The sequence below is a fragment of the Microtus pennsylvanicus genome, chromosome X (genome assembly GCF_037038515.1).
Source record: "Microtus pennsylvanicus isolate mMicPen1 chromosome X, mMicPen1.hap1, whole genome shotgun sequence".
NCBI classification, from domain to species: domain Eukaryota; kingdom Metazoa; phylum Chordata; class Mammalia; order Rodentia; family Cricetidae; genus Microtus; species Microtus pennsylvanicus.
In genome coordinates, this window is record NC_134601.1 from 19,787,241 (window position 1) to 19,803,515 (window position 16,275).

General features: G+C 39.6%; 1 protein-coding gene across 1 annotated transcript; it reads right to left on the reverse strand.

Annotated features, from left to right (window-relative positions):
* Positions 1 to 3,231: 3,231 nt before the first annotated feature.
* LOC142840262 (olfactory receptor 10V1-like) lies at positions 3,232 to 4,191 on the reverse strand. Its single transcript, XM_075956867.1, has one exon. It carries the CDS (start codon positions 4,189 to 4,191, stop codon positions 3,232 to 3,234), a length of 960 nt encoding a protein of 319 aa, XP_075812982.1.
* Positions 4,192 to 16,275: the final 12,084 nt, after the last annotated feature.

Here is a 16,275-nt window from a genome sequence, read left to right on the forward strand (position 1 = left end):
CATAAGCACATGTAGTCACAGAGAAGGGACATCTCCTTCAGCTGCTGGGTCAGCTAGGGTCAGCTGGCATAACTTTAATGGTTAGGTTGGTCCTTTAGCAAGATGTGAGAAATGAGGGGTCACTTCTCCCAGAGTGGAAGGAAAGAAATCCAATACTGAAGCGCCTTGGTGGGGGAGTTGAGGGTAGATCACAGTGTAGGCAGATTTCAGATTCTCAACACTGCCATTGGTAATATTAGTGCTGCTGCTTCACTTTGCATTATTTCTCAAGCAATGTCTAAGTTATCTTTTGGAGGCACAGGAATTCAAATTCTGGGCTGCTTATTCATTTTAACTCCTTACCTAGTTTTGATAGGGAGGTTTCTTATATTTATATTTTCCTTGATTCTTTAGCCAGAGAAGCTTTATTTGGGTCATCCTATCACCTTCTTGCTCATCAGTGTTCATTTCTCTGGCAGTGCTCCTGATGATGAATCAAATTGTTTATAATGGGGAACAGAAAAGCATCTAAAAATGCATAATATTCTAGTGATTTTATAAGCCATAGGAAACTTCGAAACCCTTTCCATACCCCAAACAACTTTAAGACTCATTTCATCTTCCTAAATATAGGAAAGCAAGCAGTAAATTGCATGTACACCCAGAACCATGGAAAAGCCCCCCAAAGACAGCATGGCCATACAAAGTGTTCACCAAGGTGACTGAGTTGTTGAAAAAAGGTTTATTTAGTGTTATTGGGTTGTGCCTTTCCTTTCTTTTTTTTTTAAAATTTTTTGTTTATTTTTTTAGTTGTTGAGAAAAAAAGACAATTTCCGCCTCCTCCCCATTTCCCATTTCCCTCCCCCTCCTCCCACACATTGCCCCCTCCTCCCACTCCCCTCTTCCTCTCCCCTCCTCCCCACTTCATTCCCCCTCCCTCTCGAGAATGAAGAGCAGTCCAGATTCCCTGCCCTGCGGGAAGTCCAAGGTCCTCCCACTTCTATCCAGGTCCAGGAAGGTGAGCATCCAAACAGGCTAGGCTCCCACAAAGCCAGTTCATGTATTAGGATCGAAACCTAGTGCCATTGTCCTTGGCTTCTCATCAGCCTTCATTGTCCGCCATGTTCAGAAAGTTTGGTTTCATCCCATGCTTATTCAGTCCCAGTCCAGCTGGCCTTGGTGAGCTCCCAATAGATCAGTTCCACTGTCACAGTGCGTGGGTGCACCCCTCGTGGTCCTGACTTTCTTGCTCATGTTCTCCCTCCTTCTGCTCCTCATTTGGAACTTAAGAGCTCAGTCCAGTGCTCCACTTTGGGTCTCTGTCTCTATCTTGATCCATCGCCAGATGAAGGTTCTAAGGTGATATGCAAGATATTCATCAGTATGGCTATAGGATAGGGTCATTTCAGGTTCCCTCTCCTCAGTTGCCCAAGGTACTATCTGGGGACATCTCCCTGGACACCCTCTAGAGTCAAGTCTCTTGCCAACCCTAAGGTGGCTCCCTTAATTAGGATATATATTTCTCTGCTCCCGTGTCCACCCTTCCTTTATACCCATCATCCCATTCCCCAAGCTCCCCCAATCCTCCCCTTCTCATGTTTCTCACCCCAATTCCCCTTAGCCCCATGCCACCTCACCCCCAAGTTCCCAGTTTTTGCCCGGGAATCTTGTCTACTTCCCATATTCAGGCAGATGACTATATGTTTTTCTTTGGGTTCACCTTATTTAGCTTCTCTAGGATCACAAATTATAGGCTCAATGTCCTTTATTTATGGCTAGAAACCAATTATGAGTGAGTACATTCCATGTTTCTCTTTTTGGGTCTGGGATACCTCACTCAGGATAGTGTTTTCTATTTCCGTCCATTTGCATGCAAAATTCAAGAAGTCCTTGTTTTTTACTGCTGAGTAGTACTCTAATATGTATACATTCCACATTTTCTTCATCCATTCTTCCATTGAAGGGCATCTAGGTTGTTTCCAGGTTCTGGCTATTACAAATAATGCTGCTATGAACATAGTTGAACAAATGCTTTTGTCGTATGATAGGGCATCTCTTGGGTATATTTCCAAGAGTGGTATTACTGGATCTTGGGGTAGGTTGATCCCGAATTTCCTGAGAAATCGCCACACTGATTTCCAAAGTGGTTGCACAAGTTTGCATTCCCACTAGCAATGGATGAGTGTGCCCCTTCCTCCACAACCTCTCCAGCAAAGGCTATCATTGGTGTTTTTGATTTTAGCCATTCTGACAGGTGTAAGATGATATCTCAAAGTTGTTTTAATTTACATTTCCCTGATCGCTAAGGAGGTTGAGCATGACCTTAAGTGTCTTTTGGCCATTTGAATTTCTTCTGTTGAGAATTCTCTGTTCAGTTCAGTGCCCCATTTTTTAATTGGGTTAATTAGCATTTTAAAGTCTAGTTTCTTGAGTTCTTTATATATTTTGGAGATCAGACCTTTGTCAGTTGCAGGGTTGGTGAAGATCTTCTCCCAGTCAGTGGGTTGCCTTTTTGTCTTAGTGACAGTGTCCTTTGCTTTACAGAAGCTTCTCAGAATCATCATCTTTCACGATAGCCACAAATAGCATAACATATCTTGGGGTAACTCTAACCACGGAAGTGAAGGATCTATTTAACGAGAACTTTAAGTCTTTGAGGAAATTGAGGAAGAGACCAGAAAATGGAAGGATCTCCCTTGCTTTTGGATTGGGAGGATCAACATAGTAAAAATGGAAATTCTACCAAGGGCCATTTATAGATTCAATGCAATTCCCATTAAAATCCCAACAAAATTCTTCTCAGCTCTTGAGAGGACATTAATCAACTTTATATGGATAAACAAAAAAACCAGGATAGCCAAAACAATCTTATACAATAAAGGAACTTCTGGAGGCATTACCATCCCTGACTTCAAACTCTATCACAGAGCTTCAGTATTGAAAACAGCTTGGTATTGGCATAAAAACAGAGAAGTCGATCAATGGAATAGAGTAGAAGACCCGGATTTTAACCCACAAACCTATGAACACCTGATTTTTGATAAAGGAGCTAAAAGTATTCAATGGAAGAAAGAAAGCATCTTCAACAAATGGTGCTGCAGAACTGGTTGTCAACCTGTAGAAGAATGAAAATAGATCCATATCTATCGCCATGCACAAAACTCAAGTCCAAATTGATTAAAGACCTCAATATCAGGCTGAACACACTGAACCTGTGCCTTTCCTTTCAACTAGTACTGTGCTGTCACCTTATCAGTTGTGGCTCACCAGGAGTCTCCTGAGGGCACCTTTGACTTCCTTGTTTCTCAAGCTATAGATCATAGGGTAGAGCATTGGGGTTACGTTGGTATAGATTAAGGACACAATTTTGTCCTGTTCCGGAGTGTAACAGGACTTGGGACGAATGTAGATGAAAATTGCACAGCCATAGTGCATGACAGAGACCAGTAGATGGCCAGCACAGGTGGAGAAAGCTTTGCTCCTGCCTTCTGCTGAATGGATTCTGAGGATGGCAGCAATAATGAATCCATATGAAAACAGGATCAGCAAGAAGGGTATCAACAGAATCAGCATGCAGACAAGGAAGACTGCAATCTCATTGCTCCGTGTGTCAGAGCAGGCTAAGAATAGAACAGCAGGAATATCACAGAAGAAATGGTTGATGACATGGGACTGACAGAAGGGCAGGAGGAATATCAGCGTGGTAAGGGTGAGTGAAAGTGTAAAACCACTGATGCATGCCAGAGCCAACATCTGCAGACAGAGTGCCTTGGTGATAATAAGTGTATAACGCAAGGGGTTGCAGATGGCCACAAAACGGTCATAGGCCATTGCAGCAAGGAGGAAACACTCTGCTCCACCCAGGGCAATAAAGAAGTGCATTTGCAGAGCACATCCCAGGATGGGCATTCGCTGGGTTTTGGACAGGAAATTAGCCAGCATGTTAGGGACAATAACTAATATGTAGCAAATTTCAATGGCAGATAGATTCCGAAGGAAGAAATACATGGGTGTCTGAAGGCAGGTATCAATGAGGGTGATAAGCACAATAGTTGTATGGCCTGCTAGGGTGACAAGATGCATAATTAGAAATAGTCCAAAAAAGAGGATCCGTAGTTCGGCCAGGTCCCCAAAGCCTAAGATAATAAATTCAGAGCTTAAGGTATCGTTTTTCTTCAGTGGTTCCAATTTTATTCTTCTTTGTAGATCCATTGGGCTGAAAAGTAGATTTTTCTAGCAATTCTCTAAGCCATGAGAAATCCCAGAGCCCCTTTCACAGATGAGAATTTAGCCTGATTTTCCAGGAATAACCCTTAACCTCATTCTATCAGCTAATTCTGCCCTTTGATGGCGTAGAAGGAAGGACTGCTTGTGTGAGAGCACTTTAATTCACATGGTCTCTAAATGCAAAGTTGTTTCTCCTAGACCTTAAGGCAATGTTTTCAACAGAGATGCTATACATCTTGAACAGTTATCTGAGATAGAAGCAGAGGCTGATTTGGCTATATTAAGTAAGGTTTAAATGGAGACTGAGCCTGTAAGGTTATCGGTTGGAAGTGATGTAAAGAATTCCTGTAGAAAGTAAGGTGTGATAAGTTAATGTTAGATACTTTTGAATTTGTACATTAGTCATATTGTTATCTCCTTACCACCACCGCCAAACTCCCATTATTTCTGCATTCAGTGGGCTATGAACAGGATGCCGTAGAGGAATACCTTGCAGTAGCTGCTTTACTTCCTGTGTCTTAGCTCTTTGTGGACACCCTCATTTTTGTGTCACCTCCTAAATGTCTCTTCTAACATCTTGCTTGAATTAGTCCCTTCCTTTTGCTCCCACAGTCTTACAGGTTTCCATAACCATGTTGTTTACCATTAATTCTTATAATTCTTTGATTATTTTTCTGTTTACCTTACCACCTTGTGAGTTCCAGAATGGCAAGAATGGTGTCTCATTTTGCTTCTTAAGCAATGGCTGGTACATATTAGGAGCATCAATAAGCCATTTAAGCCTGTTCACCTGTTGAGTTTCTGAATGAATGTCAGTTTCTCATTTATTCATGCTTCGTAGTGGGCACCAGGTCTGGCCTAGGACAGGGAGAAAAGACTGGACTAGGTTATAGGGTAGGAAAAGGGAGTGAATAGGACAGAACTGGAGCAGATTTAGGGGCAGTGGGTGGGTAAATGAGCAATCCCTTGTCTGATGTGCTTTCTAAATTTTAGAGAAGCTTACCTTCGTCCAAAATAGAAACATAAAGTTTTATTGTCAATCACTGTTTTATTCCTCTGTTCCCTTCCATCACAGAAATGAGAAATGGGGAAGGTTTCCAAATAGTTTAGGTATTCAGAAAAATCAAGAATCAGTAAGAGGTGCTGGAGAGATGGCTCAGAGATTAAGAGCACTTTTTGCTCTTGCAGAGAACCCAGGCATAGTTTCTAGCACCAACATGGTGACTCACAACCATCCATATCTCCAGTCACAGGGGATATAGTACTGTCTTCTGGCCTCTGTGGGCACCAGACATGCACATGGTACACTTACATACATGCAGACAAAAACACCCATACATATAAAAGAAAATAAATAAAGCTAATTTTTTTTTAATTATTAAGCACTAAAAACGTTGTGAGAATAAGATAGTATGAAAAGAGCTCATGGGGGGGGGGGGGGGGAGATGTGACATTTCTACTAGGGCCACTGAGGCTCAAAGTAGGACCAGTGAAACCAGAAATCTGATGTTGATTACAGGTTTGTTTGGCATAGATAGAGGCTATACTTGTAGTTTCCATACTGAGAAGTACTTCGGTATACATTTACCTAACAGGTGCATATGACAGATCAACATACAACTTTTCACTTTAAAATGGAGTACTAAAAAAACTCTTTTCTCTGAGTGATCCACACCTTGATCCTGCTCCTATCACTGGCCTTGCTCCAGATATTACAATAAGCCATTACTCAAATTTCTGTGTTGTAACGGAGAGCATCCTAGCACAAACTTTCATCTTCAGCTATTTTCTCTACCTATACTCACAAAAGCTCTGGTTGTTAGAGGCCTCTTTATCCAATAGAAACCAAAATAATTTAAGCTTAACCTCCTTAAACTATGACTCAGTCCAGCCAATTACCTTCTTCACGCTCAGCCTCCCTCACAGCCTCTTCTTTACCCCTTAATAACTTTGTGAATAATAGTGTGCTTCTGGGTGTTTGTTTGTCTTTTTCTGGATTCATATGCCCTTGACTTTATCTTTGCCACACTCAATCTTTTCTACTCTTTACTCCCACATCAGTGCTACAGAGATATGGTAATCTCTTTCTTTCATTGGGCCCTAAACTTGAAAATACTGACAATACAAAAATTCTAAAAATAGAAATCACACATGATCAAAACATTTAAAAGTAAGAACAATCAATTTATGCAAAAATTTCTGCTCCTTTCATTCTTCTCTCTTACTCTTCAGGAAAAACAATTTTCTTCTGTTTTGTCTTGTGCATATAAATACCCATTTTGCAGGGCATGGTGGCATGCATCTGTAAACTTGAGTTCAAAAACAGCTTGAGCTATGTAGTGATTTCCAGGCCAGATTGGGATACATGAGACTCTGTCTACACCCACACACCCACACCCAAACCTCCCTACATATATGTATGTATATGTATACACACACACACATATATGTGTATATATATATATGTGTATATAACCACTAACACATTAAAATATTAAATGATATCATGGTACACAAATGATTATAATATGATCCTTAATAATATGTCTGACAGGTTTTTAGTCAGCACAGACCAGTTTCTTCATTTTTCTAGTTGCTTCATTGCATAATTTGAGTACACTGTAAATTAATGAATTATAATTTATTAAAATTGCCTATCAGTAACACATTGTATAATGAGCAAACAAAAATGTAATCAAAATAAATTAAGATCTAATCAATCTCTTATTACTTAGACATTCAAGTGGTTTCTCCTTTTTTCTTATTATATTTGATGATACAAAGTACATTCCAGGACAGAAAGCAGTTGCTAGACTGTGAAAGCTTACAGGGTATCTCCCCCTAGTCTTTTCTCACATTTTGATACCCCCTAGAAAAGAGGCCTAGGTTACCTGGAAGAGCCAGATATGTGCCTGATGGGGAACCTGGGGAGCTGCCTTGTCGAGTATCTTCCTGTCACCATCTTCTGTTGTGGAACCTGAAAAGAACAAAGAAGCCATGTTCAGAGAGCACTAGAGCAAACAAATGGCTCTTACCTAGAACTACAGATTTCCAGAGCCCAGTCAGTGGCTTTCTAAACTGTTATTCTGGAACACGGAGAACAGTCCTTGGAAATATTGCTGATGTCTCTAGGAAGAGTATGTCACCTTAGGAAAAACATGTTTTTGTAATAGTTATCATGGTTTGTTACTTGCTTTAAGTAGCAGTGAAGGCAGAACTCAGAAAGTCCTAGGAGAGGTCAGAAAGAAGGCTGTTCCGGGATCCACTCACCAATGGGACTGCTTTCCCCAGGTTACACAGTTAGCTGAGCCTAAGCCCAAACCCCATTGGCGATTGTTTCATTTACAAACTTCAGATATACTATAGCTCTTGACAAGGTTGTTTAAAAGTCAGGTCTGATGAAACTTCAGTCCCTGTTATGCAATCTCCATAGTGTGAATGGAGCTGATTTAAAAAGAAGCAAAATCATAAAATTTGACTCAGTCCAAAAGTGGGCAACTAAGCCTGAGATTAATATCCTGATATGTATTTCCTTTCAATTTGCTGAGTTTATGGCTCTGTATAATGAATAGTAAGGACAAAGAGTTCTCAAGGTTTCCATTTTTTCCTTTATATATTTTATTTTATTTTAAAACCCTTTTAAAATTTATTTCACATACAGACTGCAGTTTCCCCTTTCTGTCCCCCACTCCCACTTTCCATTTATTCCCCTCGCCTTCTACTACTTTGTCTCCATTTAGAAAGGGGCAAGCCTTCTATGGTGTGAACAAAGCATGGCACATCATGAGGCAGGACCAAACTCCTCCCCTTGTGTCAAGGCTGGGAGAATAGGTTCCCAAAAGCCAGCTAAGTGCCAGTGACAAGTCTTGATCTCACTGCTAGGAGCCTTACAGAGATCAAACTACATCACTGTCACACACATGCAAAGTGTCTAGATTGGTACCATGGAGGCTTGCTAACTGTTGGTCTAGAGTCCATGAGTTCCTATGAGCTCAGGTCAGCTATCTCTGTGAGTTACCTTTTATGGCCCCTTGGCTTGTATGATCCCTCCTTCCCTTCTTCAGCAAGACTCCCAGAGCTCAGAACAGTGCGTGTCTGCAGACATCTGTCTCTGCTTCCATCAGTTACTGGATAGAGTATCTCTGACAACAATCTGCTTACAGTAGATGGCCAGTTAAAGTACCCTCTCCACTATTGCTAGGAGTCCCAGACGCTGATTAAAGAAGCTTGCTTCCTTCCTTCCTTCCTTCCTTCCTTCCTTCCTTCCTTCCTTCCTTCCTTCCTTCCTTCCTTCCTTCCTTCCTTCCTTTCCCTCTTTCTTCTTTCTTTCTAAACAGCTCTGACTTTTTTAGGAGGCAGAGCACATGAATGGGGTTTGTGGGCAGCACACTGCAAATTGCCTGGTGGCAGCATGGGACAACTGTTTACCAGAGTTGAGGTGGTGGGCACGGCTCCTACCAGGCATTCCTAGAGCTGGCAGTAAAGGCACTTCTGTCATACTGAAAGGCTGAGAGAGGAGGAGCTGGCATCCAGGGCAGCTGCAACCACACTGCTTACCATTTTAAAGTGCTCCTGGTCAGAAAATGATTACAGATATGCAGTAATGTAGTGATAGGAGCGGCGGGCTGCAGCCCGGCTCCTGCTTGGCTAGCTTTACATCCGAAATAACAACACACAAATTGTATTCATTTAAACACTGCCTGGCCCATTAGCTCTAGCCTTTTACTGGCTAATTCTCACATCTTGATTAACCCATTTCTATTAATGTGTGTAGTATCACAAGGTGGTGGCTTACCGGGAAGATTCTAACCTATGTTCATCTTGGGCCAGAGCTTCATGGCGACTGCCAGACTCTGCTTCTTTCTCCCAGCATCCTGTTCTGTCTACTCTGCCTATCTAAGCTGCTATCCTAGCAAAAGCCAAAGCAGTTTTCTTTATTAACCAATGAAAGTAACACATAAACCCTCCTACATCACATTAAGACAGATTCAGACAGAAATAAACCTCTGAATGCATTACAGTATGTTTTTAAATGTACAAGAGAGAAGAAAAAGAGTATATAAACAGTTATAAAAAGTAGTCTTTAAAAAGACAGTAAAAGTAATATAAAAGAGTTTAGTCATAGATTAAAGGAGTAAGAAAAATAAGCCATGTAAAGATGGAAAATACACAAATAGCCTGTATTATATATATTATTGTGTTTTTTGAATTTTTTGATGGTGAATGAGCTAAGTACAGAGAGACATTTCATTGTACATCCTGCAAAGCTAAACCAACATACATGTTTTTAAAAGTATCTTGACTTCAAAATTTGGGTCTAAGGATATGTTGATTAGGAAGAGATGTTCTGCTTTTGTTTCCACAGAGGATAGAAAGGTGTTGGATTCCTTACTAGCTAATATGGTTAGATCAAATAAGACCCACTGAAGTAATGGCCCAGATAATCCAACATTCATGATAGCTTCAGGATTGCTGGCTGAGATGAACAAACCACACAGAATACCCCATGAAAGACTTGATTAACAGCACCCCCAATTACCAGGAAGTAGTCTAGAGAACAACACCCAAATTCCCTAAATGATTTTTTATAAATGTTTGTTTACATTTAAAGGAGGATATGTTATAGAGATTAATACTTTGCATTGGTATGGATCTTCCTTTATTGATATAGATTTAAGGTCAATTTTGTTATATGTATATTTATTGTTTTATTTCTTTATAAGTAATACAATTCAAAATTTCCACTTCCTCCCCTCTTCACATTTTCCTCCTGCTCTCCCACTCACCCTCCTCCCTCTCCCTCCAGTCCTAAGAGAGGGCAGGGTATCCTGCTCTGTAGGAAGTCCAAGTCCTTCCCCACTACATCCCGACTTAGGAAGGTGTGCATCCAGATAGACCAGGATCCCCAAAAGTCAGTACATGCAGTAGAGATGAATCCCAGTGCCATTATAATTGGTTTCTCAATCAGCTCCCCATTGTCAGCCACATTCATTGAGTCCGGTTTGATCACAGGCTCATTCAATCCCAGTCAAAGCTGGATGTGGTAAGCTCCCATTAGATCAGGCACACTGTCCCAGTGGGTGGACCAACACCTCATGGTCCTGACTTCCTTGCTCATGTTCTCCCTCCTTCTGCTCTTCATCTGGACATTGGGAGCTCAGTCCAGTGCTCTGATGTAGGTCTATATCTCTATCCCCATCTGTCGCCGGATGAAGATTCTATGCTGATATTCAAGATATTCATCAGTGTGGCTATGGGACAAGGCCAGTTGAGGCACCCTCTCCTCTGCTGCCCAAGGACCTATCTGGGGGTATCCCCACGACACCTGGGATCCCATCTAAAGCCAAGTCTCTTGTCAACCCTAAATGGCTCCCTTAATTAAGAGGTCTTCTTCCCTGCTCCCATATCTGCCCTTCCTCCATCTCAACAATCCCACTCCCCCAAGCTCTCCCCAAGCCTCCCCTTCTCCCTTCTCTTTCCCTTTCCCCCAACCCTAGCCCCACCACCATGCTTCCAACTTTTGCCTGGCGATCTTGTCTGCTTCCAATTTCCAGGAGGATCTATATATGTTTTTCTTTGGGTTTACCTTCTTACTTAGCTTCTCTAGGATCATGAACTATAGGCTCAATGTCCTTTGTTTATGGCTAGAATCTACTAATAAGTGAGTACATACCATATTCCTTTTTTTTGGGTCTGGGTTATCTCACTCAGGATAGTGTTTTCTATTTCGATCTATTTGCATGTAAAATTCAAGATGTCATTGTTTTTAAGCGCTGAGTAGTACTCTAATGTGTAGATGTGCCACACTTTCTTTATCCATTCTTCATTGAAGGGCATCTAGGTTGTTTCCAGGTTCTGGCTATTACAAATAATGCTGTTATGAACATAGTTGAACAAATGCTTTTGTAGTATGATTGGGCATCTTTGGGTTATATTCCCAAGAGTGGTATTGCTAGATCCTGAGGTAGATTGATTCTCAATTTTCTGAGAAACCACCACATTGATTTCTAAAGCGGTCGCACAAGTTTGCATTCCCACCAACAATAAATAAGTGTTCCCCTTACTCCACATCCTCTCCAGCATAGACTATCATTGGTGTTTTTGATTTTAGGCATTCTGACAGGTGTAAGATGGTATCTCAAAGTTGTTTTGATTTGCATTTTCCTGATAGCTAAGGAACTTGAACATGTCCTTAATTATCTTTTGGTCAAATGAACAGAAGTTCTTCTGTTGAGAATTCTCTGTTCAGTTCAGTACCCCATTTTTTAATTGGGTTATTCAGAATTTTAATGTCTAGTTTCTTGAATTTTTATCTATTTTGGAGATCAGACCTTTGTCTGAAGTGAGGTTGGTGAAGATCTTCTCATTCAGTAGGATGCCTTTTTGTCTTAATGACAGTGTCCTTTGTTTTACAGAAGCTGCTCAGTTTCAGGAGGTCCCATTTATTCATTGTTGCTCTTATTGTCTGTACTACTGGGGTTATACATAGGAAGTGGTCTCCTGTGCTCATGTATTGCAGTCTACTTACCACTTTCTCTTCTATCAGGATCAGTGTGGACAAATTTATATTGAGGTCTTTAATACATTTGGACTTGACTTTAGTACATGGTGATAGATATGGATCTATTTTCATTCTTCTATAGGTTGACATCCAGTTATGCCAGCACCATTTGTTAAAGATGCTTTCTTTCTTCCATTGTATAATTTTTGCTCCTTTGTCGAAAATCAGGTGTTCATAGGTTTGTGGATTAATATCTGGGTCTTTAATTCAATTCCATTGGCCAATATCTGTTTTATGCCAATACCAAGCCGTTTTCATTCCTGTAGCTCTGTAATAGGGTTTGAAGTCAGGGATGGTAATGCCTCTGGAAGTTCCTTTATTGTATAGGATTGTTTTGGCTATCCTGGGTTTATTGTTTTTCCATATAAAGTTGATTATTTTTTTCTCAAGGTCTGTGAAGAATTTTGTTGGGATTTTGATGGGGATTGTATTGAATTTATAGATTACCTTTGGTAGAATTGCCATTTTTTACTATGTTGATCTTACCAATCTAAGAGCATGGAAGATCCTTCCAATTTCTGGTATCCTCTTCAATTTCTTTCTTCAAAGCCTTGAAGTTCTTGTCAAATAGATTTTTCACTTTCTTGGTTAGTGTTACCCCAAGATACTTTATGCTACTTGTGGCTATCGTGAAAGGTGATGTTTCTTTTATTTTCCTCTCTGTTTCTCTATCCTTTGTGTATAGGAGGGCTACTGATTTTTTGAGTTGATCTTGTATCCTGCCATATCACTGAAGTTATTTATCAACTGTAGGAGTTCTTTGGTATAGTTTTTGGGGTCACTTATGTGTATATACTATTATATCATCTGCACATAACAAAAGTTTGACTTCTTCCTTTTCAATTCATATCCCCTTGATCTCCTTATGTTGTCTTTTTGCTAGAACTTCAAGCACTATGTTGAAGAGATATGGTGAGAGTGGACAGCCTTGTCTTGTTCCTGATTTTAGTGGAATGGCTTCGAGTTTCTCTCCAGTTAATTTAATATTAGCTGTTGGCTTGCTGTATATTGTTTTTATTATATTTAGGTATGATCCTTGTATCCCTAATCTCTCCATGACCTTTATCATAAAGGGGTGCTGATTCTGTCAACTGCTTTTTCAGCATCTAATAAAACGATCATATCATTTTTCCTTCATTTTATTTATATGATTTATTACAATGATAGATGTTCATATGTTGAACCAGCTCTGTATGTCTGGGATGAAGCCTACTTGATCATAATGGATAATATTTTTTGATGTGTTCTTGCATTTGGTTTGCCAGTATTTTATTGAGAATTTTTGTGTCGATGTTCATGAGCGAGATTGGTCTGTAATTCTCTTTCTTGGTTGAGTCTTTGTGTGGTTTTGGCATCAGGGTAACTGTAGTTTCTTAAAAAGAGTTTGGCAATGACTCTTTTGTTTCTATTATGTGAAACTCATTAAGGAGTATAGGTATTAGCTCTTCTTGGAAGTTCTGGTATAATTCTGCATTAATATCTTGTGGCCCTGGGCTTTTTTTTTTCTTGGTTGGGAGGTGTTTAATGACAGCTTCTATTTCCTCATGACTTTAAATTATTTCAATTATTCACTGGTTTTCATTTAATTTAATTTTGGTATATATGGTATTTATCTAAAAAAAAGTCCATTTCTTTTACATTTTCTAATTTTGCGGCATACAGGCTTTTTTATTAATACCTAATGATTTTCTGAATTTCCTCAGTGTCTGTTGTTATGTCCCTTTTTCATTTCTGATCTTGTTAATTTGAGTGATCTCTCCTCACCTTTTGATTAGTTTGGATAGGGGTTTGTCAATCTTGTTGATTTTCTCAAAGAACCAGCTCTTTGTTTCATTGATTTTTTTGTATTGTTTTCCGTTTCTATTTTGTTGATTTAGCTGCCAGTTTGATTATTTCCAGTCTTCTACTCCTCCTGGGTGAATCTGCTTCTTTTTGTTTTTTTTTTTACTAGAGCTTTCAGGTGTGTCGTTTAGTCTGTAATGTGAGCTTTCTTTGTTTTTTTTTTTGTTTGTTTAAATGTGGGCACTTAGTGCTATGAACTTTTCTCTTAGCACTGTTTTCATAGTGTTCCATAGGTTTGGGAATGTTGTGTCTTTATTTTCATTGATTCAAAGAATAATTTCTTTTTTGATCCAGGGGTGGTTCAGTAGTTGACTGTTCAGTTTCCATGAGTTTGTAGGCTTTCTGGAGGTAGTATTGTTGTTAAATTCTAACTTTATTCCATGGTGATCTGATAAGACACAGATGGTTACTACAATTATTTTGTATTTGTGGGTGTTTTCTTTGTTACCAAGCATGTGATCGATTTTTGAGAAGGTTCCAGGAGATGCTGAGAAGAAGGTATGTTATTTTCTGATTGGGTGGAATATAATATAGATGTCTGTTAAGTCCATTTGATTCATTACATCTCTTAGTTCTCTTATTTCTCTGTTAAATTTTGTCTGGTTGACCTATCCATTGGTGAGAGAGGAGTGCTGAAATCTACTAATATTAGTGTGTGGGGTTTGATATGTGATTTGAGTTCTAGTAATGTTTCTTTTATATATGTGGGTGCTTTTATATTAGGGGCATAGATATTCAGGATTGAGACTTCCTCCTGATGAATTGTTCTTGTTATGGATATGAAGTGTCCTTCTCCATCTCTTCTGATTGATTTTAGTTTGAAATCAATTTTGTTATTAGTATAGCCACACCCACTTGTTTCTTAGGTTTGTTTGATTGGAAAACCTTTTCCCAATCCTTTACTCGGAGATAGTGTCTGTCTTTGAAGTTGAGGTGTGTTTCTTGTAAACAGCAGAATGTTGGATCCTGTTTTCATATCCATTATCTTAACCTGTGCCTTTTAAGTTGGTGAATTGAGTCCATTGATATTAAGTGATATTAATGACCAGTGGTTCTTAACTCCAGTTATTTTTTTTTGGTGGTAGTGTTTGTGTGTTTACCTTCTTTGAGTTGGTGGAGGGTTGTCAGATGATGTGCTATTGTGGGTATTGTTGGCTTCCTTGGGTTGAGGTTTTCCTTCTAGTATTTTCTGTAAGGCTTGGTTTGTGGATAAGTATTGTTTAAATCTGTTTTTGTCATGAAATATCTTGTTTTCTCCATCGATGGTGAAAGAAATCTTTGCTGCGGATAGTAGTCTGGGCTTGCATCTGTGGTCTCTTAGCGTCTGCAGCACATCTATCTATACCTTCTGGCTTTCATGGTTTCCATGGAGAAGTCAGGTGTAATTCTGATAGGTTTACCTTTGTATGTTACTTGACCTTTTTCTTTTGTAGCTGTTAATATTATTTTTTTATTCTGTATGTTTTGTGTTTTTATTATTATATGGCAAGGGTGTGTGGTTTTTTTGATCCAGTCTATTTGTTGTTCTGTAAGCTTCTTGTACCTTCATAGGGATATCCTTTAGGTTGAGATAGTTTTCTTCTATAATTTTGTTGAATATATTTTCTGGATCTTTGAGCTGGAATTCTTCTCCTTCTTCTACCCCTATTATTCTTACGTTTTGTCTTTTAATGGTGTCTTAGAGTTCCTGGATGTTTTGTGTTAAGAATTTGTTAGATTTGCTGTTTTCTTTGATCATTGCATCTATTTCCTCTATAGTATTTTCAGCGTCTGAGATTCTTTCTTCTATCTCTTGTATTCTGTTGGTTATACTTGTCTCTGTAGTTCCTGTTCATTTACCCAGATTTTCTATATCCAGAATTCCTTCAGTTTGTGTTTTCTTTATTACATCAATTTCGGTCTTCAAGTCTTGAACTCTTTCCTTTACCTGTTTGATTGCTTTTTCTTGGTTTTCTTGGGTATCTTTGAGGGATTTATCAGTTTCTTCTTTTTGTTTTTCTTCTCTTTCATTTCTTTAAGGGTTTTTTTCACTTCCTGTTTAAGGGTCTCAATCATTTTCATAAGGTTAAATTTAAAGTTGATTTCTTCTTCTTCTGGGTTAGGGTATTCAAGTCTTCCTGTTGCATGTTCACTGTATTTTGGTGTTATCATGTTGCTTTACAGATTGTTGGAGGAATTCTTTTTTTTCCCTGTGGGTTCTGGGAGTTGAATTAATAACTCAGGCCTGAAAGGCAAACACTCTCTGGCTGAACTCACTCCCTGGCAAAAATCTTTTATTTATTTATTTATTATTTTTTTATTAAAAATTCCTGCCTCCTTCCCGCCTCCCTTTTCCCTCTCCCTCCTCCCACTCCCCATACCCCACTCCCCTCCCCCTCCCTCTCCAGTCTGAAGAGCAGTCAGGGTTCCCTGCCCTGTGGGAAGTCCAAGGTCCTCCCCCCTCCATCCAGGTCTAGGAAGGTGAGCATCCAAACAGGCTAGGCTCCCACAAAGCCAGTTCATGCAGTAGGATCAAAACCCAGTGCCATTGTCTTTGGCTTCTCAGCAGCCCTAATTGTCCACCATATTCAGAGAGTCCAGATTTATCCCATGCTTTTTCAGTCCCAGTCCAGCTGGCCTTGGTGAAGTCAAGATCACGAGGGGGGCACCCACCCAGTGAGACAGTG